This window comes from Numenius arquata, chromosome 6 (assembly GCF_964106895.1).
Source record: "Numenius arquata chromosome 6, bNumArq3.hap1.1, whole genome shotgun sequence".
NCBI classification, from domain to species: Eukaryota; Metazoa; Chordata; class Aves; order Charadriiformes; family Scolopacidae; genus Numenius; species Numenius arquata.
In genome coordinates, this window is record NC_133581.1 from 13,192,452 (window position 1) to 13,219,695 (window position 27,244).

Sequence of the window (27,244 nt, forward strand, 5' to 3'; positions counted from 1 at the left end):
ATCTGAGCATTTTCTCCTATATTTAACAATAGTTTTGTCCCTTATTTCCCAGGACTATAGTTAAATTATCACACAATCTCTAGGGATTTTTAATAGTGTTATTTCCATGTATAAACTCTAGGAATTACTGTTGTCACATCAACTCTCTTGGTTTCCTGCCCAGGCAGCCAAAGAGACACAGTATACAGACAAAACTTTTGAAAAAGGTGGTAAAGCTGAACAAAGTGAATATGGAAAGAAAGCAATAGAAAGGTAAAAAAAAAAGCAAGTTTGCATTAAGGCATTATGAAAACTGGAGGAAAAAGAAAGGAGATACAGAAGGATGAGGTATTCAGCAAGACAGTACCAGGACTGGGTCTGAAAAATGCTCAGGGTCACTATGCTAAGTCAGGCCATAGCAAGAACTCTGTTACATTTCATTCCTAAATTTTAAAATCTGATAGTTAGTTCTGAAAAACTTCAGGATTTGCTACTAACGTAATTAGTATATCAACATTACATGGGTAGACAATCCATTACTGACTGTCTTCCCTATAAAGTAACTACTCTGCTTTACTCTGGTTACTGAGCTCTCCTTTCCTGTAAATTATTTTCACTATTATGGATATTAAAAAGTGCATGTCACTGAAAGACATTAGTGAATTACCTCCACAGGAAGAAAAAGCCCAAAGAAATTAAGCAGACTTTTTCTGTTTTACAGAAGGTACAACCATTAAGAACATCTTATCACTACATCAAAATTGTCTAAAAAGTATGTTAAATTGCAGTTATAAATGGCTAGTGTATCTCAGACCCTAGACAGTTCTATTCCATTCTCTAATATATTTTCAGGATACTTAAAAGACAAAATGTGGTACTAAGCTGGTGGAGAACAGAACAATAAAGCCATCCTGGAGTAAAAGTTTCCAGCACCACAGCAAGACAGCACATTAAATACTGCTGGCATGAGAAACCTTACAACCCAGAATTAGGTAATGGAACACTTTTTCACTAACGTCAGTTTTGAAGTGTTATCCAGAAACTTACATAAAAAGTGTTTCTGAGAAAAAGGGGGGGGAGAAGGCGGCTTCCCCTTCTTAGAATAAAGGATATTCATTAGAAGAAAACAATATTGAACTAGATATGGATGTGAGAAGTCACAACAAATGAAATTCTACGCAGGCAGAAGTTAAATTTGACAAAAATAAACCAGAGATGAGTAGGTTCCTTAGTATTTTCCTCCCTTGTTCAATTCCTAATGTGCCCACTTGAATTTTGGAACTATACTTTCCGTTTCCTCCTTTAACTATTGGTCTAGAACAGGGTATTCTAGCTGAAGCCAGAGACACCTTCATCAATGAATTTGTGCAGATTAACTACCTGGAACTGCTGGGATTGCCTAGGCACATTATGTCACTACATCACTAAGTGGATACATGAAAAGTGCAGAGACATTTGAAGATCTTACTTTCTCACTAGAGCTGCTACAGATAGCACCCAAATTAGCAAGTTTGTATTCAGGTGCATCCTACGTGCATCTAAATCACTGAATCAGATAAAAACACATCAGATTCTTAAAACTTGACCCACCACCCACAATTCAAACTCAATAAGCAATTACTTATTATAAAAACTATAGAAAATACATAAATTACCGAAGCCAGTCTTAGACTAGGCAGTTACTACATAGCTGCTATTGTGAGCCAAAACATTTTGGTGAACAACCCAGAAAAGCAGTATGTTCCATGTAAGGGATCTATCAGCAGTCTTGTGCTGCATGTCTGCCACTTTTACCACCAGTGAAAGAACTGAGAGATGCATATTGCAGATAGGACAGTATTGATTACAGAACTGCTGTCATAGACAGCTATGAAAGCATTAAAACTTCAAGGTGGACACAGCCTTGACTAAAAGGTTTCAGCCTGGCTGATCTGAAAATTCCCTATGCATTCTTAATTTTCTTTTTCATTAAACCAAACGATACCGAAACACTCACAAATGAGTTGTTAAAAGCATGTACTGAATCTAAAAAATAAAGTTATCAAGTTCATTGGAAACTTGGTTCAGGGAAATTTGGCTATGTACCTTTGCCAGGTATCAAGGGTCTATATAAAGTTAAAAACATTAGAGCTACTAGATACAATCAGTCACAGGAGCATACTTAGCTCTTCCATTTGTATCATTGTGACAGCTAGAGTTCGACATTTTGTCAAAAACTAAAAGCATGTAATAACAAATAGCCAGTCCTCCCTGTTTCCTCATCAAAATAATGGTCAATATTATATAAAAAAAAAAATTAGCAAACCCAAACAGAAATCTGTATTTGGTTTCATAGTAATTCACACTTTCCAGAAAATACAATTAGAAGCCACCATTTCAAACTTCTACATACAGTTTTTATGCGAACTTTAGTTCTTACTGTATTCTACTTCGCCAGACAGCTGGCATATAACGTGTTCTTAGGCATAATGAGTAGAGATTTGCATACACTGTATGATCAAAGACTAAAAGCTGGAAGGCACACCAAGAAATCGTGACTTGTGTTAAAAACCATACCTCTGGGTTTGAGAAAACACAGCTGTGTGCATGCACACGTGTCTAAGTTTTATTTTAAACTTTCAAGATTTTTATTTGCTTGTGAGATAAATGCAAGTTCCACTGCTTTTTAAAAATTTCTTATTTATTTTCACAGAAAGAAGAATTTGTGCTGTTAAAAGAATTCAACTCACCTGCTGCAAAGAAGAATCCTGTGAGAAGCCAGTTTCTTTAAAATCAATTTCATCATCACTGGAAGAATGAATGTGGCAGGTAGTAACCTACACAAAGAAATTTAGTCATTTGCTTAGTATATGACAGCCACTCAAGTATACCCACACTATCTGGCAAAATCTTCAGTTTCGTATCAAAACAGAGTTTGGTTTTTTTTTTTTAAGTTTTCCCAACTGCTACACCACAAAAAAGTCCCTGAAATATTTCAATAGCATTAACACACACATGAGTATGAGGTACTCAAAAAAGCCAAAGCTTTTGACTACTTCAGAATGACTATTTAACAAAAAAGCCAGTCCTACAGCTGACAGTTATCTAAAACAAAATGATACAAAACTTGCATCCTGTCTTTGTACTGCACAAAATATAATGAACAAGTGAATTAGTAGTCACCAAAATACTAGACCATATACAGAGATCCTCCTCCTTTCCTATTTATAAAGTATAAGATTTCAAGAGAAACTGTCTTCAGTATCTGCAGCATTTACTGGTAAAAAGGTAAAAGAATTAAAACTTCAGAAATTCATAACCAAGGTGTACTTGCAGAAACAGTTGTTGACACAGCAACTGCTCTTCTCATTATTATCCTTGAAAGAAGAGATTTTTTTTTTGATGATCTGCCAGAACTAGTGGGAATAGTCTGTTCAGTGACACTGCTATAAGCAACATGTTCTTGGAAGTACTCATCTTCAATGAGAACAGCACTCCAAAAGCACTCTTAGCAGGGAGAGCAATTAGCTATAAAGTAACAGCAGCATCAGCTGATCCTTAAGACATACTCTATAATGGATCACTAGTATAAAGCAAGTCTACAGATGACAAAATTTATACTGCACTATAATATACTGCATTATTCTACACACTCCTAGAAATCCACATTACAGATTCTCAAGCGAAGTGAAGTGGTTCGTAGATTTTTATTTTTTGAAGAAAATACAATTCTATACAAAAAGAGTACTGAAACACATACAAGTCTTCATACAAGACAGACACCTTTTTATGCTCCCACAAATATCACAGGACAATGCTACAGTCCAGACACATCAGCAAGAGAAATGTAGAAAGTTATTACCTGAGATGTATTGTGCTTTTATGCTTTTTCCTCTGTTAGTGGAACGCTTACTTTAATAGTTAGGAGTGCTTTATTCTCACACATCTGCCATTCAGCCCTGCATTGCAAATACTAGAAGTACCCTGACTTTAAGTTAGGTCAAGCTTCCTTCAGAAATTCCCTATCAACACTAAAACCCTGGGAAATACTAGTAATGCATGAAATGATCTCTGGGCTTGTTATGTCTGGAGAAGAACTGTTATATCAAATGACAGACCAAGTCCGTTGAACATCAGTGCTCAGTGTATATTTAGGAAAATATTCTTGCATTTCAAGGTAATTATGTGGCATTCCATACCACAACCTGAGCTGCCTTAGATACTGTCCCCCTCATGTAGGCACATTTTGAGAGGACAAAAGTTAATGTACCTACTCCTTTTACAACTGCAACTTGTTGAAGGAAAAGACACCCAAAACCAAGTAAAAAGTTGTTTATTTAGTTTTAGTTACTACTATGAGTTAATCCCCAGTAGAAATCCTACTCTTACTGCTGTAACAGAAACAAGCTCAGGATTTAGCTAGACAGTGTCTTCTCCCCCAGACTCTCCCTTTGAGAATCAACAGGACATAAGGCCTAAGAAATGACTTACTACTCTTGTTTTCTGACAGCTGCTCTAGCTGAAGCATAAACCTGAGAGAAGAAACTAGCATTACTCTACCCTAATAAATAAATGGCAGAATTACGCCACGGAAGGAGTGAGAATGACCAATGCAAATTCCAGGAATTAATTCTTTACTTAAGAAAGCTCCTCATTGTTCAGACCAGTCGCTTCCTAACACTAACACACAGAAGTAGTACTTTTTGCAAATAACTCGTTCTAATGTGTGGCATTTTTTACCTCATTTCCTGGTAATACTGAGAAGGATTTCCCTTAAGAGAAAGGAACTACATGGTGATTTTTAAGGCAATCATGAACAATTTGTCCTGTAGCCTTATTTTTAGGCTTAGGGGAGGTATCTTAGACTAGGTATCCTCACCTAGTCTTTAAGCATACCTCACAAACATTCAATATCATAACTAATATTGGAAGGATGCCATAAAGAGACACAACTGAAGTCATACAAAGTCTCCTGTACAAACATATTACTACAAATTGTATAGCATTTTTCACTGTACCAGCATCATCAATGCATCTTGTCTAAAGAGACAAAGAATAATTACTCTACATTTGTTGAATCTTAAACTAGGTAAGGTTAGGTAAGCAAGCTTAGTGAAGTACTGCCTACCTTCTATCAGAAGGACAATTATCAGTGAAAAAATAAAAATAAACTCCCTGTAAAGTCTGTAAAGTGTTTTGGGGAAAATGAGGTAGTTCTGCTACATGCTTGCTTCTAAGTCTGCGGTTACTGTTTTAGAAAATGTAAAAATGTAAAAAGAAGAAAAAAAAAGAACAGAAAAGCCTAAAAAGAGAGAAAGAGAATGAAAGGGCTAAAACATTGATAGATTTAGAATCAACATTCCTCATGTAAAACAACTGAAAAAGAATAGTCTCATAGCTGCAGAAGTAGTTCATTATGAATGGGACTCAAGGACCACATACGCTGTTCCGTTATAGTAGAAGAGCTCTCTTTGATCAGCACCAAATGACTGAAGCATTAGAAGTACTCACAAGACCTGTTATTTCCATAGCCTTCACACAGCTAACTTATTTACATAATTCTTAATGAACTTCATATCATAAGAGTATGCATACACCTAAAGATCAGATCTGAGCTTAGTAAATCCAGTAATTTGACTGAAAAAGATCAAGTATAACCGTAAACCACAGTTCTGTCATTCAGGTTAGGAACTGTGTGCTTAACTGTATCACCCATGACTGGATTCTGCTCAACAGCTCGCTCAGGACAGGAATACCTTAAACCAAGTAAATAAGCCTACTCATCTACCCAGCAGTAAATATACGGCTAATCCACAGAAAATTAAGAAAGGTGTGCTCAAGATCTTGCTCTTGAGACACTGAAAATCTGCACTTTAACCCTGGTACAAACATCAGTTCTGATAATCTGTTGTTTTAACCTAGGATGCATCCATCAATTTACAGAAGAAAGTAAAACACTCACACATACCAAATTGTCCAGGTTTATGTCCAGAGGACAGGTCTATGGAGACCAAAGCACAGACCAAAAGCATGGATATTAGGGGACAGTATGACTGGGAAGAAATACTGTGGGGCTGTGATTTTAGGATACACCCATACAATAACCACTACAAATGACTCAGTAAAACAAGCAGCTGAGTTTTCTATGAGATCTGTCTTTTAGTATCTCCTACACCACATTGTACTGTCCATTACTGCTTATTTTTGAACTAAATACTAATCCAATGTTCATGTGAAATCATCACACAAGCAGAAACAAAGCCTGTAACTTTAGAAATTCAAAGACACAGTGTTTTCCCCAATGGCATTTTCAGTACAAGAATGTTTTAATGCTTTGTATTTCTATTCAAATGAATATTGTGGAGTTTGGAAATATGTTTTAAATGAGGTTTTACTGTTGTTACATCAAGTACGTCCAAGTAAATGATGACATATCTAAAGCTAATTACAATGTTATTAATCATAAATCAGCTTAAAACTCTGCCTCTCTAGATGACTGTTCTCTTGGCCTTGATCAAGAAGCAGTTTCTAACAAGAGGAAAATATCGTCACTCTACAAGCACTATGAACTTCTTTGCACATACAGACTCATGGAAAAAATACCGTCTGTACATCATTTGGTCCTGTCCACAAGTTGCACAGTTTCAGACTAATTTCCTATTGCCACACACATCATGTTAGCATTACGTTCCAGTTGCTATATTATGTTGAAATAGCAAATTTAACAGGCTACCAGTCTTATAGCCCAATTAATATAGCACAAGCACAAGTTAATGAAGCCACATGCAAAGTACTGTATTCCTGGAGATGTCAGGTATATTAAAATTCAATTGTTCTGCTGACATTGCAAACAGCCTCTGCTTATTAAAGTCTCCAAGTGATTACTCTTAAACTGTATGTTTAACTTGATTGCACAAAATCTCTTCATACTCAAGTTTAGCTTTTTTCTAAAAGTGTAATCACTACTGCAGAAGAAATGACAGGTGCACAACAAAAAGTATGCTAAGTTATTGTTTAAGCAAGGTCAATAACACCTGCAGTGGGATGTAGGTACTATTTTCCCATTGAACTTACATAGGCTCATTGACATACTGTAAATAAAGCAATTATTGCCAGCTCCTGCAGTTTTAGTCTGTACTCTTCAAGCAGACAGGACCTTTCAAGGACACTAACTTCAAGCTGCACAGAAATCTTCCTTCTTGGTGATTGTCTGGGATGAGCTATACAAACTGAGCTATTGCAAGATTCCCATACAAAATACTAGTGATGCGGCTTTAGTTGAACAGTAAACTAAAAAATTGCCGGTTCCATAGTTCAGCAACTAGATGTACTTGTTGAAACTGGGGCCCAAATTAACAGCAGCAATTTTTATACCTTACCCATCACAGCTTACCAGGTCTACTGTATTCCTCTTGTTAGTTTCTCCTAAAGAGCTTGTGCAGAAAGTCTCCCATCGCTCTCTGACCTCCTCTGGAAGCTCTAGCACAGGAAACAGAAAAAACCCAATTTGATACTACTGACAACAGAGCATTGCTTAATTTTTAATTGTTCTCTTCTGCTCTACCAGAAACACTACAAAGAATATATACATCCTCTTAAATCCATAAGGATTACTTCATCTAGCAAACAAGTCCAAATTAAGCAGGTCAGCAGTTCTCTGCATTTTTTTTCAGGGAGTTTTGATACTGTTAAAAAAAGACTTAAGGATGGCTGGTTTTAAATTGAATGCGTCAGAACTAATCAATATTTTCTTCTTTTACTCAACAGTTGCCTTTTAATTTGATTTGTTTCCTCAAAACTTGATGATGAAAGCCATGAAGACAAACTTAAGACCAGTAACGTTACCTTTAATGAGCTGTTGGACTAGTGTACTGTTTGGCCCCTTATCTGTACTATGCACAATACAGTTTGCTATCCTTGTCAGATGACCCATATAGCCATGTCGTCTTCCTCCTTCAGCCCTGCAAGAGATAAAAAGGAATTCAACTCCTCACACTCAGGGCAACTGTGCTACTATATTTTGTTATAAAGCACTCTACCGGAGTCTAGCAGTTACACAAGACAAATAGCATAGAGGTTCTTAAGCAGAAAAGTTTCATTCTAAAACCAAAGGTTCACAAAAATACTGAAGAATTTAAGATACCAACTGCTTTGACTACACTGAGCCAGTTTAGAAGACTTAACAAGCATGTAAACTACCAAGAAGGAAGTGTAAAGTATCTGAACAGATTATTTCTGCTTTCGTGTTTGTGTATGTAAAAAGAAAAGACAAAATAAAAAACCAAGTTAATAACTGACCCACTTTTTTTTTTTAGGAAACTTCTGTTGCTGAGACCATTTTTCAAAACCCTAATACACTGAACATTCCCTCAGAGCCTTGAGTTGATGACCAAAAGCAGAAAAATTCTTAAATCTTAAGTGTGCTCTAGTTTTGTAGTTTCTTTCCGTTACATTTAACATACAGAGCAGGAATAACCAACTGAAATATCAGTTAGGACCATTGCTTTCCTCAAGTTTAGGAATGACATTTAAGTGCATACCAGAGGTAAAATTACAAGGCAGTTAGACTATTTTTTCACGTGACAGGATGAACCGCTTTGTAGAAACAGGAATTACCAGTTTTTAGAGTAATTCTTTGAGTAGCTATGGTCAGCTAGACCCGTTCTAGATCTGACCCAAAAGCTAAAATGAGAGCTCCAACTTGGACTGAATTTTTAGCATTTAGCTGCAAGCTAACCACATGTTTGCTGTACCAGCTTTTTAAGGTTCTGTGCTTTTTAAATGCAGGAAAAATAAATAAATAAAAAATTTGAGAAAGACCCACTAAATTGGCTAGATAAACCTCCTATGTGCTTGACTGAAGTCTTTGTAAAGTGATAGAAGTTCAGGAAGTAGCTTATGTTATGCAAACATAAGCCACATTACTTGGTTTTCCACCATCATTTAACACATGAGATAACTGAAATGATGTTACATTAATGCCGGGCATCATGAATGAAAGAGTATCACATTGTTACAGGAACTACTTGAGAGACTCCTTACTTCTTTGACCACAGTAACAAGTACGTTCAAAACAAGCAACAAGTGATGACGGTGAAGGTTATCACTTCTAATAAAGGATATGCCATAAAAAGTGCTTGTGTTTGACAAAGTGGACTGACTTGTCATTGCCTAGCCAGAAAGTCTAGAATATGATTCTATCTTCTGTTAGAAAATGCCAGTGAATCAAACAGCTTTTTACTAAGTCAGATTTTTACCAAGTCAGATTTTTACCAGCAGAAAGTAGTCACCCTCAAGATTCTAGAACTGCTCACAGTAACATTAAATGACAGAACACAACAGCATCAAAAAAAAAAATCCATTTCCTGAAGCAACTAAGTTAAAAATACCTTATCTTAAAGACTTATCTTTTATATTTGGGGTCATACCTGTACAAAATTGGATAAAGGGGTGTATTACTTAGTCTTCCCATTTCTAGCAAATAAAAATCAATTCTTTCTGGATAAAAACACAATCTGAGGTTTACAACAATATCTTCTGCTTTAGTAGTTGCAAACACGTGACTAAATATGGTAAACACTGGATCAAGAACATTCTTATCCAATCAAAGAATAACTTTAGGTTGGATTTATAGAAATAACTTTCCACACTTCTCTTCTATGAGACTCTAATTGCTGATAAAGTTGGCAGTTCTCTATAACCTCATGAGAATATGATACAAATGGGAGAGCACGTTTTCCACGGTTAAATTAAACCACATTCCCTTTCTTTGTACCATCCTCTTCATCTACTTCAACATCCTTATTTTCAGGTCAATTACATTAGCCATATAATAACTATCTGATTCACATCAATTAGGAACAGGGATATTTGGGGGATTAGAACTGTCTAAATACAGTTGCTGGTTTCCTGGTGTATCTCCCAGTCAGCTAATTCAGTATTTTGACAAGTTAGAACTAACATTTACTGTTCAGTACCTCCCAAGCCAAACTTAAGAGCCTTTCTGTTTTACTACCTCAGGTGAAGGCTGAGCATTTTTTCTCCTGCTATGAACAGTTTTAGACAATGTTAGCTACTTGAAACTTCTATCCTTTCACAAACACATACTTATAGAAGATATTACATTGCTAAGGTCTTGGCTTTTACTGCTTTGGAGTCTGCTGTTCCCCAATACATCATATGTTTTGATGTGTTTATAAATAATTTTCAATCACTCACTAGAGAAAAGTATTTCCTGTCCTCAAAACTTATGGTGTTATTTTTCTGTACTTGAAGATGGGTAGACTTTAAAGAGCATAGTAATATCTTATACATGGCAAGAGTGACAAACTATTGTATTGTCAAATGGTCATGGGAAAAAAAAAACAAACATTAGAACGCTACCAGAAAATAGTATGAGAGAAAGCTTTAATACAAGTATTAACATACAAGTGTTTTTAGAACCATCAAGATCAGTTATGAATCAGTCATATATTCAGTTCACAATTCAAGTCTTATGTAGACATTTGCAGGAATAAGAAAACTAATTACTCACTGTTTCTTTTCATTCATCTCCCATGCTTCAAGTATTCGTTCTATTAATTGGCACTTAAGGAAGAGCTATCAAAAAAGCAAAATATGCTTAGTAGCAGTAAAGTGGAACTTTTTTGCATTTTACAGCTGATTTTAACAAATACTGAAGTCTTACAAGACAACTAATTTCAGGTTCAGGAGAAATACTTTCATTAAAGGGTTTGTAGTTCAGAAGCAGCAGTCAGATCCCAACCAGAAACGTAAAAGCTAAACCTACATTAATTCTACTTCTCTCTATAACTGCTGACTTGTAGTAGCATAAAGCTATTGAAGTAGCAACTTTAATTCTTAAAAATAAGAGGAACTTCAAGGAAAATAAACACTTGCAGCTCTGCACACCTATTCGCTTTGGGGCAGCAAAAGCCTACTCTATGCCACTTTCAGGTTTAACACCCTGAACTAACATTTTAAGGAAAAACAGAAAAATATTCCTGTTCTTTCTATACATAAAGTAAAATTGGGGTATATTTTATGTAAGAACAGTTGCTACGATACCCTGGAGACAGGAAAATTCAAGAAAGTCCCAAAAACCCCACAACTTACATGTTTCAGTAAGAGATTGTCGCCAGTGGAATCCTGATCTGTAATTGTGCCATTTTCTGTGCTTTCAAGAGGACTTGCAAGAATCAATGCAATACAGATTTCTACTTGAGTATGCAAAAAGTTATTCCACGTATACTTAAAGAACATGTCCTGAAAAACAAATTCAACAAGGTTTAGACAAACCAAGGTCTTTTCATTGACTATAACCAATAGTGTCACCCCAGCAAGATATTTGAATGACTACACTGGAAGAAGTTATTTAAGTTTTACAGTAAGTATTACAGCACAAGAGAAAATTTGTGACCTGCAAAAAAGTTAATTCTTGTGCTTGCTATTACCTGAACACAAGGACTATCATACTGGATCAGAACAAAAAATCAACTGTATTTATCCCAGGGGTAACCAATAATGCACTTTCAGAGAACAAAGACAGGGAGGAATGACACTCACCACTTACATTCTTTCTGCTAGCCACAGCCCAGAGAGTCCCAGAGACAAAAGTGTTATTTATGACCTTATGACCTTGACAGATTACTCTTCTTTGAGTTCATTTAACCTCCTAGTATCTACAATACCATTTATTATGCGCTCCTCACTTCAGTGACATTCCTTACAAAATCCTATCTACCTATTTTGAACCAGTCATCTACTAATTTTATTCTTTTATTACACAAGGCTACCTCAGATAATCTAGATGCAGTTTAAGATTACTAAACGCCTTCCACAAGACAAATACTGAGGCTGAGATACAATAAGCAGTGTTCATTTAGTCATGCTCCTGGTTCTCAACATTCTTCCTCTCAAACACAGGAAAGACTTTTCTCAAGCTTTATGTCCAGTTACTTTAAACTACTGCTTACTGCAAAACTTAAATGATTGCTGTCACTGGTAAAATGAAATTAGTTATGGAAGTACATGCAGTGAGTGGAACAGTATTAGACAATTCAAGTCTCATTTAAAATACAGCCGAAGATCTCCAACTTTCCTTCAGTCCTCCTAAACTAATGACATCCTCCCATAAAGATATGCTACTGGAACTAGACAATTACTTTTCTTAACAGTCAAGTCTGCACAGTAAAGCATATGCTATTTCAGTAAACAGCATAAAGCCCTGAGAAGTTTATATGGCTACAATTACGTTCTCCCCCCGCCTGTTATGTAAAACCTGCAACAGAGAAGCATGTTCAAACCTCACTAAAGTTAGTTTTTCAAAATAATCTACTTATGCAAGTGTTCATAGCAGGTACATTCCCTTAGAAAACACATCTAGGAAAAACTTTAGTTACGGTGAATTTAGTTATTTGTATACAAGTTAGCATCTGTCTGCAAACCCAAGTTATGCAGAGAAACTGAGATGAGGACATTACAACCATAGCTGTATTAATTACTTGAAGGAAAAAGGGATTCCACATTAGCCAAAAGCACTGAGTTAACTGACTCAAAGTTTGTTGTGCAAATCTTATTTTCAGAGGTTTGAAGGCATATCAGCTACCAAGAATAGCTGTCCCTTTATAGGATAGTGTTGAGATACCATTTGGTGTGCCATATATTAAGACAGGAAAAGAGGGTTTGAGGGAACAACTTAGGAAAAGAATGAAAATAGTATGGAAGCCTTGAACATGGCTGAAAGCTTGAGAACATGCAAATGAAAAAAATAAGTTTGTTCAGAAAATGACTTTTCATGGTTTTGGCTGGGATAGAATTAAATTTTCTTACTAGCAGCTGGTTTTGGGTTTAGGACAAGAATAATCTTGATAATGCACTAATGTTTTTAGTTTTTGATAAGCAGTCAAGGCATTTTCTGCTCCTCATATTGCCCCACCAGCGATTCATACAGCTAATTAATACAGCTACAGCTGTAATGTCTTCATCTCAATTTCTCTGCGTAACTTGGGTTTGCAGACAGATGTGCTAGGCGTGCACAAAAAGTTGGGAGGAGACACAGGTGGGACAGCTGACCCCAACTGACCAAAGGAATGCTCCTTACCATATGATGTCACACTCTATATAAAGCTGGGGGAAGAAGGGAGGGAGGGAAATTCGAAGTTATGGCATTTTGTCTTCCCAAGTAACCATTACACATGATGAAGCCCTGTTTTCTTGGAGTTGGCTGAACACCTGCCTGCCCATTGGAAGTAGAGAATGAATTCCTTGTTTTGCTTCACGTGCACGGCTTTTGCTTTTTTTATTAAACTGTCTTTATCTCGACCCACAATTATTCCTTATTCTTCTGATTCTTCTCCCCATCCCACTGGGGAGCAAGGAAGTGAGCAGGCAGCTGCGTGGTTCTAGCTGCCAGCTGGAGTTAAACCACAAGACCACTTCATATACTTACGAAGATGTCGAAAGTAAGAACCACTCAAGTGATCAGAGGAAAACACTGGCTTCAGACAGATGAATTTCACAGTAAAATCCAGTATTAGAAGTTCTTCAACAGTGCAACAAAACCAACACTAACAGGCTGAAAAGTTAGGCTGGAAAATATACTACAAATTATCTTCACTGACAGAAAAAAGACAAACAAGATCTTAATAGCAATCCACAAAAATAAAGAAGGCAGCATGAAGTTCTCACCAGTATTACTCCTATGCTGTTAAGCTCTATAAGCTCCTGATTCACACTGCTTGTATTTGTCTGTAAAAGGCTAGATATTAATCTAATCACATTCAAACGTGTATTTCCCACAGGTGGATCCAATACACCCCAGGTTGTCTTCATGACACTTTTCTGTAAAATGAATAAGGTACATACATGAAATCCATTAAAATATCTTTAAACAACAGCTCATCATTACTATGCACGATGACAGTAGCACTTAAATATACACAGTCCTTGAGCAACAGTCTTACCTTCACACTGCAAAAAACCAATTTTTAGTTCTGAACACTATAGCTTATTTTAACTCCATAGACAGAAAGCACTAACACAGCTACATGAAACCAACGACACTGTAAAAATTGATTGTTAACTACAAACAGGATCTCAAAGTAGATGCATTTTACCTAACCTTCAAAGGAATTAAGAGATACTTCCTAGGAAATACTTCTCACTGGTTAATCTGTGTACAGCTACTGTCTATCCTGCTGCAACATACACAAAATAGCTAGGTGGACAGTCTCTAATGCCTCAACAACCCTAGCTTGTATACTTGGAACCCATTTCATTAAGCAACAAGCTACTCTGTTGCCTTATTCTAATGTTATACATTAAACAAGCTCCATCTGTAATCTTTCAAAGAGTTACTTCCAAGACAGCAAGAATCTCTTTTCGTGCATTAATGAGTCCTTGTATTACAAATCATAACCTTCATAAAACTTTAGCTGGTTAACAAACCAGAACTGTTGTCACATAACTAAGTCTGGTATTAGCTCTTACAGTAGCTAAAAAAAATAATAATCTAGCAGCAAATATGCTACAAAAAGGGGAATTCATAATAAAAACATCTTCCTATCTTAATGCACAAACACACTACTGCCTTTTGTAACACTGGATGTCATTTTTGCTTGACCAGCACCACCGATGCATCAGAAAAAAGATGGATATCCTGCTAGTTCATTTAGTCCAGTCCTTATGTAAGGCAAAAGTCTAAGGATGCTTATTTAACTAGTGCTCAAAATGAACAACAGGTTCATTAACTTCACTAGATTACTTTTTTCAAATGCTAAGTATGATCGACCATCAGAAAATACTTAAGTATCTTATGTGACCCTGCTTTTACTGTAATATTGACCTGCATACTGGTTGTGTTATTGCAATAAAGAAAAGAGTTTCTCTGCATTTTATTACCTCTTCAGCATTTGAAAATCTTGGAGGTCTGATCTTCTCCAGGCTAAAATAAACTTTAACACTACCTTGACTTTCCCGTCCAGTATTTTATACACTTTAGGTCTTTATTTCACTTTGGCCCACAGGTCCTCTTATGGACTGTGGCACCCAGTTCAGGGTGCAGTGGCCCAGCTGAAATTCTGCCAGTGAAAATTTGAGTGGAAAAACATACATGGATCGTGGGTAAACCCTGTATTTATAAGTCTTGTATTTATCTTTTGCAACAGTGTGACATAGGTAAGCTGCTTATATCAGTTAAAAAGCCTGAAGAATTTAACGTGCCTAGAGTGCAGGGTGCATGCCGTGGAGCTGGTCTACTTGGGTCCTGGGCAAGTCTAGAGGAATTGTGCAGGCCTCGTGGGCCAAACAACTGAAACTTCCATAGCTTATGTTTCTTATCCAGAACAGGATTTCCAAGCAGAAAACAGGACCTACCCTAAGAATATATAGCAAATCTCTTTTCATTGCTTTCAGAAAGAAGCAATTGCTTCAAGGCTATTCTGCCAATTAAACAAAGTTTAAGCTGGAAAAGAATGTCAATTAGCACAACACATTGGCTCAGAAGCAACAATAATGAACAGCAAAGCTCACAACAGGCTGCAAAGGAGGCTGGGCACTAGTACGAAAGTTGTCAAACTGGTTTTTTTTTTTGTTATTATAACCTGCCTAAAACACAGTCACACAATGACAGCCTTGTTTCAATTAATTTGATAACACAAGGTTTCACTTACTTTTGGAGGCTCAAGTAAGAGTTCATGGAAGGATGAAAGTCGTGCTTTTATGGCTTCTAAAACACTTTTGTTGACTGAATATGTTGAATTGCTCATGCCTGGAGGACAGATCTCTATATGGCCTTCAAATCTAAAACACACAGAAGCAAAACCTGATAATTAATATCAAAACTAGTTCTAAAACATCTTTAAGGTATGATTTTGACAGTGTCACAGTTCTGACGGCACATGAAACGAATGAAGAGGGCAAGTAAAAACATAAGGTTACAAATATAAATTATGTGTGAAGTAATGGTTGAACAGGATTTTTCCCCAAACACTAGCCCTAGTATTTTTAGGTTTATTGTGCCTGAAATCTCCAATATGGTTTGGGGATTAAACATTATAGCTGTTCTATTTCCTCTTTTGAGCCAGATAAAGAGCATCATTCATCTATCCTGAGCAACATAAACTGAATGTACCACAGAGATCTGTTCAGCGGTTTCACAAAGTGAAGCTCTAATAAAATTCCAAGTAACTTTGTAAAAAGAAGTCAATACCCAGTCACTGCACTATTTGCGCTATTCCTCGTATTCAGAAACTAATTGATGAAATGTAATTAGTCTAATCTGTCAAGTGGCACTTAAACTACCTTCTAGAAAAAAAAAATGCAGAAAGACCAAAATCGTTTGGTCAAAGTGCAGTAATGCCAACCACAATCACTTGTTTTGTTCTTTTACTCCTTCGACTACAACAGGCAACAAATATGGTTCAGTCGTAAGTATATGGAAGACACTTGTTACTGCTGAACAGTAGTTTAGTTAAGTTGTCAGACATAATTTAAGTGAAAGAATACTTACGTCTGTCGTCTTGTCTCAAGTAAGGTCAATAGTATTTGGATTGCACTGACTATTGCAGATTCATTTTTTTCTTTATGAAAAATATTAGACAGCAGCTGCTCTATGATTTCTTGTCTAGAAAGAAAAGCATTGGCATCAGATATGCTACTACTTCAGGATACAACTTTTAACAGAAGTAGCTACCACTCACCCATGTGAAATTAATAAAGGGATAATAGTAAGGTTTTCAATGTCAAAAGTTAAAAACTATGGGTTTTTTTATGAACCGAAAATAAAATCAGAAATTCAGCAAACCAACTTACTTCTCTAGACTTGCAAGCAGTGGATCAGGTTCTGAACTGTTCTGTACTTGTAACATCTGATCTCTGCTTAGACGAATAATTTCACAGAGTGACTGTGATGCATTTGAATGCCTCTGGAATAGAAAAACATAGCTTTTCACTGTAAGAGTAATAACATGCTGAGCTGTAATTCTTCAATTAAAAAAAGTTCAAAATTTCAACTTGGACAAGAGTCTCTCCTGCCCAAAACACATTCAGGCAAAAGCCTGAAGTGGGGAAGAAGGGGGAAGGGGAAACAAACACACTTAAATACTGAAATGAGCTTACTGAAAAACACAAACAGAAAACAATAAAACTAGAAGTTCTAAGACTAGATTGTACAGCAACTTGCTGAATAGATGGACCCGGAAGAGTGTCAGACCGATACTTACATCTTCATCTTGAGATGGATGTACAATTTCCACAAGCCGTTGGATAATTCTCTCCTCATTTAGCCACTGTAAAAGCGTTTGTGGGTGTTAGTAAGAATGTTATTCAAGTGAATGAATTAAATGAATTAAAATTAACAAATTAAAAGAAGCTGTCTGACAACTGCCGTGAGTCATACTGTTGATATTTTTAAACAAGGACTAACAAACTTCAGAAAAATGGAAAAAAGCAAAATTCGTGTTTCTGAGCAATTCTAAAAAAGAAATTAAGTATAATTTTAAAATAAACTTTCTGGTGCCAAAAAAACCATTTGGTAAGGTCCAAAATCCTTTTAAAACTGCATCTGTAAGTTAGATATTAAAGACAAGAACTCGGAACTCAGGTTCTAAGTTGTCCACACCAGCACTGTGGGTCCACTGGCAAAGTACTGTCAGCTCCAAAAAAAAAACCAAACCACACCAAAAAGACCTCCGCCCATCTAATTTCAGCACATTTAACAAATAAACTTAGCAAAAGTAGCAGAACTTAAGCCATCTTACAGTTCACATGTCAGACAAAAATCCTTTGAGACATTTTCCTTACATTTAGTACTTCTTGCCGGGGCTGTGGAGGTTCTATGCAAGTCAGTAGCCTGAGCAACAAGTCCATGATAGCAGAGGTCCCTATGTGCTTAATAATGAGGTCCACAAAGTCATGTTTCCTCTTTAAAAAATCGACAATCTAGAAATTAAAAAGAAGTAAGCTTACATTTGCTTATCTATAATTTCACATGGTAAATTACACCAACTAGTTTTAGTTTCTTTCTCCTACCAAATGGAGAAAATAAATGAGAACTTCTTAAACACTTTTGCCACCTAAAGCTTACAGTACAAGGCAAGATAAAAAAATAATACACACCTATAAAGTAGCAAAAGTGGCACAGGACAGCTGCATACTATGTGCAGTGTGTCTTGGGCCTCCTCTCAAGCCCAACTTGCTGACCATAAACTACTTATAATCCAATGCACAGTCAGCCTTTCTTTTTGGTATGAACTACTCCCATCCCTGCTTAGTGAGTAAAGCTCAACACAGCAAAACCTTAACACAATACAAGCAAATACAGAGCTTGGTAAATTAAAGATACAGAACAGAGTCACAAACTTAGCGTGCCCAGGTACAAGAGCCATTCATTATAGCTGTTTGCCGTATCAGGGCACATGAACACACAGCACAACGACATTTCCGAACAAGTACTCCAAATGTCTCTCACTTCCTTCTATAACAATGCCTCACACCAAATCAGACTCACTCCCACTGATTCACTTACCTTCACCTCTAACAGCAATTAATGCAAATATCACCATATAAAATACTGAGGCAAGCACACTCACACTGATTGCACAAACAGCTCAGGCAAATCTGAATCAAGTATATCTTACTCATCCAGAAATATTTCTTTAATCCTGTGTATATCATAAAAAAAGTTAGTGTCTTCAGCTAGTATGGAAGGCGAATGCTCTTTTTTGACAAGGCTGCTATCCCTCAAATTTGTAGTCTTAAAGCAGCATTGCAGAGCACTACAACTTTATTACATCAACTAGTTTTAAACTGGAAATCTTGTAAGTATTTACCTGTTCTGGTTTTCTGCTTATAAGAATACTTAGCACCTTGCTGAAGAAACTGGCCAGTAGAGGGTTTAGAGGAGATTCATTTAAGAGGAAGCTGTACAGTTTCATAAGTAAGGATTCTTCTTCTCCCAGCCTATCATTGATCTGTGAGACATCTGATGTGAGCAGCTCACATGATATGTTTGGGTATCTGGGGAAAAAGAAAAAAAAAAAAAGAATTATCCATCCCTCATGCTTCAAATCTCACACTTTCAGCTCTGAATTCAGAACCTGGTAAGGCTTTTGACCAAAGTTTTCAAGCAGGGTTGGTCTGCACCAATTAAAGCAGCAAACTACTGTAAAGTAACATTACTGCATGTTCAGCCTAGAAACTGTTCTTTTATTCAAGAAACGAACAACTTGGTTCTCCAGTAACAACAGGACAACACTAGGGAAGTGGGGAAAGGAAAGGGCAAGCTTTTATTTTAAGATCTATTATTAAATCCACCTGTTCTACTGCTAAATCCATCTGTTCAAGTACACATCTCTCATTTCAGAAGCCACTTTTTTTTTTTGAAGGGAAAAAAGTTAGTTACCAAGAAGTTAAGCAGACTAAAGAGTGTTTGACCCTTTCTAGTAAGAGGGATTATATTAAAAAGGTCAAAAGGAATAGCTTCAGGGTTTTTTTTTTTTATATATATACATATTTTAACTCAGTAAACTATTCAAAGTCTGACAAAGTACAGTTCAGAACACTAATTAAACTAAGACAAAACTAAGCCATCAATACCAGCAGTTTCCTGCGTTTGGCAGCACTATTACCCACTCACACTAAAAGTAATTTTGACAGCATCAGCAGCTTAAGGTTTCTACACGAAAGACGCTTCAATTTCAAACTCTACTAGAAATATTTAGCAGAGGCTTGGTTTACCAGAAACAGTGAAGTGCTGCAATGAAGAGCGTAACTCATTTCACTTTTTTTTTTTAAATGCTACTTTAAGAAAAAAAAAAACAGCTTTCTGTATAGACAACTCTAAAATAGGCAAAAAATAGTAAAAGTGCTTTTATATGAATTGCCGGGTTGACTTTTGAGTTTGAACCTTCTCAGCAAACTAGCTCATGTCATAGCTATACCCAATCCTTACATTTCTAGCTCTGCAAAGGAAAATACCAGCAATTAGACATTAAGTACATTCTTCCAAGGAGTGCTACAGACCCTCTAAAAAGCATCTTCAAAACATCTTACCAATCATCAATAAAACAAAGCTAAGCACTTAATTATACTACCCAAATAAGAGGTTTCATTCAACTATTTTCTTAATAATCACAGCTACAAGGTTCTTCATGTAAGTTCTGATTTTTTTTTTTTTAAGTCTCTTTGGACAGCAATTAGTTTTGGAAGCATTTGTGGATAAGAGGATTCCATTTGAAAAATATGCAAGTATTAGAACAATTTATTTAAAAGTTCTACAAAGCCCACTGAAAACAAATTTACTCTAAAGGTACCAGCATTGTACTACACATCATTATGCAGGGATTCAAAACACACTATCAAATTAGTGGGATTAAGTTACCCCTCTTTCCACCTTCCCAAGTCTCCCCCATCCCCAAAAGTTTTCCTACTTATATCGAATTTTTTCATCCATGTCTTGAGGTGGCTCTTCGATAATAAATGAAACTAAGTCTTCCAAACATTCTAACTTCAGCAGAAACTCTATAAGTTTGCGATTCTGAGCCTTGCACTCTTGCAGAACATCCTCTTCATCCATTAATTCCTTCAGTGTTACATCTTCTCTTTCCAGAAGCGTATCTATGTGGGATGATGAATGGAGATCAAATTTCCAAAACATGCTGGTCTGGATAAGAAGAATACACAGAGCATTAAGGTTAGAAATCTATTTATAGTAACACTTCATAGTAGCATTTCATAGCTTCTAACCCCAAAGGTACCTGCATGCATGGAAACTTTCTAGAACTTGAATAAAACAGTACATGCTGGTGATCAAGAGCTACAAAACCAGGCTTGATTAAATAATGACTGAATACTCTTTAGTAATTTTTGTACCTTCAACAATAGTTAATATTCTAACATCCAAAGATAAACTTAGGCAGCTCCAGGGTTTTACTTACATGAAAGGAACATGCTAATCTGCATTAAAGGAAAAAAGCATAACTTTGGTTTTCAATTTATTGAATTTGCTCTTCCCAACCTTTGTTTTGAACCTATGTAGAAAGTCTCAGATTCAAAACAACTTGCTCAGCAATTACTAGAGCTGGGAGAAGATAAAATGGGCACTGTACAAATGCACTAGAGCATCACCCCTGCCATTGAAGAAAACATCTATAAAGGTGGATAAATTCTAATAACTGTATCTTACAGGCAGCACACAGTGCTGGAGCTAATTTCAACACAGGATCTACTCTCTCGCTGTACCTCCCTCCACAAACTTGGCACAGGAGGAAGAATAAGGGACAATAAAATATCTTATGCAAACATGTGAAAGCGCAGTGGCCCCAACCACTGAAACACTGTAAAAGGCCATAACAGAAGCATATAGGGATGAGCAACTTAACCTTTCCTTATAAAATGTTTTGGCACCTCCATGTTAATTCTGTTGCTCTACAACACCTTGCAAGCAGTTGCTACTGAGACAACTGTGCTATCAGAAAAAAATATTTCAAAGTATGATAGATGCAATTAACTCCTGCTTTCAGCTCTCATTAAGTTCAATATAACCATTCAGTCCATTACCCCCTCTCCAAACCAGGGCTTTTACATGACATTTAACCTCTGACACAGTATCAGCTGGTCAGTATCAGCACAGTTCAAGTGGATTGAAAGAGATAATACAGATATTAGAGAACAGTAAGAAAAAGTTTTCTTTCCTTACAGTTGGAAGCAGCATGGTTTTGAGCAGTACTCATTTAAATAAGGAAAGAAACACTCCTTTAATAACTGCCTTCCAAGTGTGAAGGACTGATTCAATATGTTAATTACTGCTGGGCATTAGTGATACCAGCTACGAGGACACGTAGTTACCAGAGAACGTAGGTGAATAGTACTATTTTAGCAAGAACACTTCTGTAAGCTGCAGGTTATATGCAGGAGCAAGCTTAAAGACATTCAAGACAATAATCAAATATGCCTTTGTCATCATACACTCCTATAAAAACCTACAAAAACTAAAATAGAAATATCACATTATTATGCAAGCTAAGAGATAGACAGCTATAAGCATTTATTTCCAAGTTAAACTGGATTCAGTATGCACACTACAACTACTTAGAACAGTGAAGTATCAAATTTAGTACTTCAGCAGTTTAGAAAACAGACACAAGTCCAAGGATCCATCAAAACCCTTATGACTCACTTTATTAGCAAGACTTCCAATATTTGTCCTAAATATTGAAAAGCCTGGTATACTCACTACAGGGAAGTTTTAATTGCTTTTAGGGTTTTCATTGTTACTTTAACCATTACACACTAATCAATTAATACAACCTTACTTTGCTCAGCCTTCTGTCAAATGTTGTAAGCATACATAAACAAAATCAATGTAATCTAGAAGCAGTTGACTCCCCTATTTTCAAACACAACACTATCAGGAAAAGGTACAGAATTTCAATTGCAGCATCGGCACTTATAATCATCTGAGACCCCATGCAAGGATTAAGTGGTTAAAAAACAGAAAAAAATGCTTTTCTACTAGAAGTATTAGTAAATTTACAAAGCAGGGTTCAAAACACCTGATCTCACAAATTAGCTTAAATCAAATTGTATACAAAGTTGTTCTTAAAAATGTGTGGGTACTCAGGCTGCACAAAGACTTACTGTAAGCAAGTGAAACTAGTGCATTGAAGTCACAGGATATTTTTTGTTTGGGTTTTTTTTAAGCCTTCAGGAAGTAGATTAAATCCTTCCCTTTGCCCCAGTTAGTGAAAGTAGCATCTTTGCAAGTAACCACTATCAATGCTAATTCCAGATGTAAATCCCTCTGAAGTGATTAAAGCTCATTTCAGTAGCTTCAATGTATTTCTCAGTTACTTATTTCAAGAGAAATTCAACAACGGAAAATAGCAACAACAAGAAAAGAGGCATACTACTGCAAACATGTTACTGCGTTATTTCACAAACTGTCTCCCAGGCAAGCTCTTTTAGGGTGTGCTCCCTCAACATGTCAGGTGCCGGCCAGAGATTATTCCATCACTTTTCAACAGGAGCCCAGGTCCTTTGAAATAAGGAAAAATAAACAACATAAAATGTGCCAAAGAGGAAGTCCAGGAACCCTGAAGAGAAGAGAATTTTCTTAGGTGTTATCACTGGTGATAATCTAAAAATCAGCCTACCATAGTTCTGATTGGAAGTATTAAAAACAAAAACTTACTGTTATTATTCCCACAGCCTACTGTTTGCCCTCCCAAAACCTACCAATTCTGAAATTTTGAATTACCTTCATGCTTTTTCAAATTTCTGTCCCATTAACAGAGTCAGAATTAGGCCTTATGTCCACAAATCAGGAGTGCTCCGCCCAAAATTTCACTATCTGCAAATTTATGACAAATTCCACAGGTCAGTTGGGTTGTGTTACTCCCAGTGTTCAACTCCATTGCCAGTATGAACAGAAAAATCACAACATTTGGTTTCAATGAAAGATGCAAAAGACTGCCAAATGAGACATGCTCAAGATTAGATACTACAAGAAGGAAAATAATCCAGGATAATACTAAAAACACTGAGATGTGGGGAAAAAAAACTGTGTTAAAAGACGCTAAAGCTGCTGCAGATATTTTACTGTCTTTTGTAACTTGAGTTAGCTTTCCATAATCTCTGAAAGTTCCCAGCAAGCAAGACTAACAGACTTTCAATTCATGTAAACAGTACTTCTGAAAGCTTACCTCAACTCGCTGATATACAAGTTATGACAATTCAAGATCCTAAGGAACGCCTAGCATTCAGAAAAACATCGCTTTGTTTTCTTAGTTAATATTGTTAACAGATTCTTCTCTAAATGAATGCTGACATAACACTCCATGAAGTAAACACCTGACTTAAATCTGAAAGAAAAATGCAGTTTACCAAAATGAAGAAAATCCATCAACTGCTCCGAGATACAGGTAACTGAAATTTTCACTTGAATTGTTTGCTGAAGTGAAGAAATAAAGCTTAGAAGTGATCCTTTCAGACCAGAAAAAGAATTGAAGTCTTCTGCATACTACAGCTGAAGAAACTACACTCTGTCTTGTTTAACAGTAACTAGTATGTGGTTCTCTCTAGAGGCCAAGTGCTTAATTGGAATCTCCATCAAAAAAAGTTGGTAACAACTGTATCAGTAAGTTTCTCTCTAGCTTCCAATTAATGTAGCTGTGAAACACCTTCCCTGAATACATGCATTCCTGTTTCCAAGCTACAGGACGAAGACATGAATTCCAGTCAGACAAGCATATAGTTTAATTTTGGACAATGTCTCTTATATTGAACCTTTTACAAAACAGACTTGTTACTTTAAAGCACCCAGAAGTCCCTTCAATAAACAAGAAAAATATTAAAGCTGCTCATTTAAACCTTTAAGCATCATACTTTAGTCAAACATACTTTGCAAGGAGTTACTTCCAACTTGATTACCTCGTACTTCTACCTAACATCTGAGTATTAGTAGCTACAGGCAGACATGGAGATCTAGACAAGTGCAGAAAGCAAACTAAAAGGACCTCAGCTAGCCAGCTGAAGGTTGTTTTACCTGACAACTGGATGCTAAAAGCATGTACACAGAGCTTCTGGTATGAACTTTGCAGATTTTACAGCAATACCCATTTTCATTTTTTCAAACAAGATAAAGTCTTTTTTTTAAAAAAAAAAAAAGTGTATCAGTATCAAGCTGAAGGTTCTGTAATACATGAAAGCCTGAGAAACACTACATAGAGAGTTGTAACAAGGACTGCATTACATGAAAGTAAACTCACAACGTAACTGTCAATTTTCTTTATATACCATCATTATTTTCTTACTACCGGGTTCAAGTGCACACATGAAAAAAAGTAAATCAGTTACTTTTGCACCAACAAACTTTTCCATGATTGAAACACATCCTAAATAATGTAGCCTACTTCAGTAAAACATGTTTTTAAAATTCTTGTGTAGCAACTAGCAAAAGAAAACTGAGCTGTTGGATGCAAAGAGAGCAACCACCAAAGAAGCCCTTGGTACCACCACAGGCTTTCAAGAAGGTCTTATATTTCTTAGTGATAAAAGCCATTTCCAAAGTAAACAATCCATTGCCTTCTAAAAACCAAATAGACAGGTAGGTTTGGGGAAGGACAAAGCAATAATGAAGACATTCCTATGCTTTTATAATTAAAAGAGAATTTACCAACATTTTAAAGACCTTTAAATGCATTGACTTCTTTAAAAGACTAAGCATGCTCTTCTACTAGCTTCACATAACCTCAACCACTTAGTCCCTAGGTATAATTAATTAATTCCCAGTTATGTTTTCTTTTTTTCTCTCCTTTCTCCAAACAATGAACAGTAATTAGACATCTTACTAGCATTTATAAAGTGCTTATTTTGACACTGGAAATGGACCATCTGTTCAAAACAAAGCTAAGCACAAGTGCATGTTTGAAAAAAAATTTAGAGCAGAACTACCAGTCACACAAACTGACAGAAAAGACACTCTAGTGGCTACTTCTTAAACTGCCTATTTCGCTCAGCCAGAGCATCACTCATTGTGAACCTACTGTCTACGACTGCCTGTCCTTTGCAGCTAGGGCACAATTCCTCAAGGCATTAAACATCCCAAGACCATCCCAAGAATGGGAAAATTAAGCACTTATGCATTTAGTCTGGAATCAAGGGCAACCTGAACAAAATATGAAAAACTAAGACATCTGCATTCTAGCTTGAATATCTAGACCAAAACAGTTCTTTTCCATAAAGTAATGGTAATTTATAGCAATACAGTTATGCCATAACTAAATTCACCACTTTTCCACTTGATAAATGCAAGAAAATCTCTCATATACAGCAACACTTACATTCCTGCTTCTGCACTGAGAGCTCAGGGAGAAAATAAGGAATTATCTTCTATCCCATTAAAATAACATGATTTTTAAACAGTGTAAGAACTCTGCTCTTAACTATTCCTTAGCTTCATTTCTAAATAACTCAAATAATACAAGAGAGACCATACTTACCCAATAACCTATTTGAGAATAAATTTATTTTCAATTAAAGCAGTGAGGTTTGTTGCGAGTGTTATTAGCTAGAAAGACATAAGGTACTGTTCCAAGTCCCTAGATTTAACTATATTCCATTACATCCAGCAATCACAAATAAAAAAGAAAACAACAACAAAAAACCAAAAGAGTAATACAGGAGATTTTTCATGGTACTGTTTCTATGTTCCTTAAACAAAATGTAGGATCAATTTGACAGAATATAAATCTCATGTGAACATAAAGTAAGATGTAGCAGTCTCTTCAGTGTCAGAAGAGCCTGTCCAGGCCACAAATGTGAGCCCTAGTGGAAATTCATTTTTGAGAATTACTCCATTACTTAAACTAACAATTAGAATGTAATGATTATATGCTAGTGAAGTTTCAAAGAAACTTTGTGGAGAGGGGAGCCAATAGACGATTTGGAATTAAATAGAACACAAAATACAAACACCTTTACTTCAACAATTCAATATATTTTGCACCCGTATTTCAAATTCTGTGCACAGTTCTAGTCCTCCTATTTGCAAAAGGACATAGCAAACTAGAAAAGATACTAAAAGGAAAACAAAACCAATCAACAATTCTTTTATGGAGTGCTGGGAGACCCTGGGCAGGCTGGCTGCACCTCCCTTCCCTGTGGGATGTCTAATGCTTTGCCCACTCTCAGCCACATGGGACTCCTCTACTTCTGGGGAACCTGGTCAGTGGGGGAGGTCACCAAAGAGTCCTGGCCTTCCTGCAACACTGTTGCCACCATCTTGTCCAGGGGACCCCAAGCACAGGATGAGGCTGGAGCCCAGGCATACAAGGGGAGGTGAAGGGTAGTCCCTGTCCCCAAGGGGCAGCAGAATGGCACAGGGGAACAATGTCCAGGAAAGGGGACCTCAGCCCCCCCAGCCCTCCTCTTTCTCCCACATGAGGGCATTTTTCAGGCCACAGCCCCCCCAACTCCTAGAGAGCCATGTAAGGCCACACACATTGCCTTGACAGTGGTCCTCCTGATGTCATGAGCCACCTCACTGCCTTTTGCTCTGTGCCCTATAAATACAGGGAACCTGGCAGCTGGCTCAATTTGCTGAGCTTTGAGGCCCTTGGATTCCAAGGATGATTGGAACAAAGAGGTCCCACAAGAGCAAGGCAAGTGGTTGACCACTTTTGGGTGGGAAGGCAGATGGGTGGTTGCAGGAGACACAGAAGAGGAGGCAGCGTCAGAGGAGGGGCACCATCAGCCACATGGTAGCGATGGCCACCCGAAGATCAAG

General features: G+C 36.6%; 1 protein-coding gene across 1 annotated transcript in view; it reads right to left on the minus strand.

The window, feature by feature from the left end:
• The window catches only part of PPP6R3 (protein phosphatase 6 regulatory subunit 3), a 38,630-nt gene extending 15,753 nt beyond the window's left edge, over window positions 1–22,877 (minus strand). Inside the window, exons 1-14 of the mRNA XM_074149473.1 lie at window positions 22,866–22,877; window positions 20,388–20,620; window positions 18,789–18,975; window positions 17,761–17,898; window positions 17,181–17,246; window positions 16,771–16,883; window positions 16,469–16,582; window positions 15,630–15,759; window positions 13,648–13,800; window positions 11,074–11,223; window positions 10,493–10,557; window positions 7,804–7,919; window positions 7,352–7,437; window positions 2,709–2,795 (exon numbers count right to left, since the gene is read on the minus strand). Coding sequence (XP_074005574.1) covers window positions 2,709–2,795; window positions 7,352–7,437; window positions 7,804–7,919; window positions 10,493–10,557; window positions 11,074–11,223; window positions 13,648–13,800; window positions 15,630–15,759; window positions 16,469–16,582; window positions 16,771–16,883; window positions 17,181–17,246; window positions 17,761–17,898; window positions 18,789–18,975; window positions 20,388–20,620; window positions 22,866–22,877 — 1,650 coding nt within the window. The remainder of the gene's footprint in view (window positions 1–2,708; window positions 2,796–7,351; window positions 7,438–7,803; window positions 7,920–10,492; window positions 10,558–11,073; window positions 11,224–13,647; window positions 13,801–15,629; window positions 15,760–16,468; window positions 16,583–16,770; window positions 16,884–17,180; window positions 17,247–17,760; window positions 17,899–18,788; window positions 18,976–20,387; window positions 20,621–22,865) is intronic.
• Between the last annotated feature and the right edge of the window lie 4,367 nt (window positions 22,878–27,244).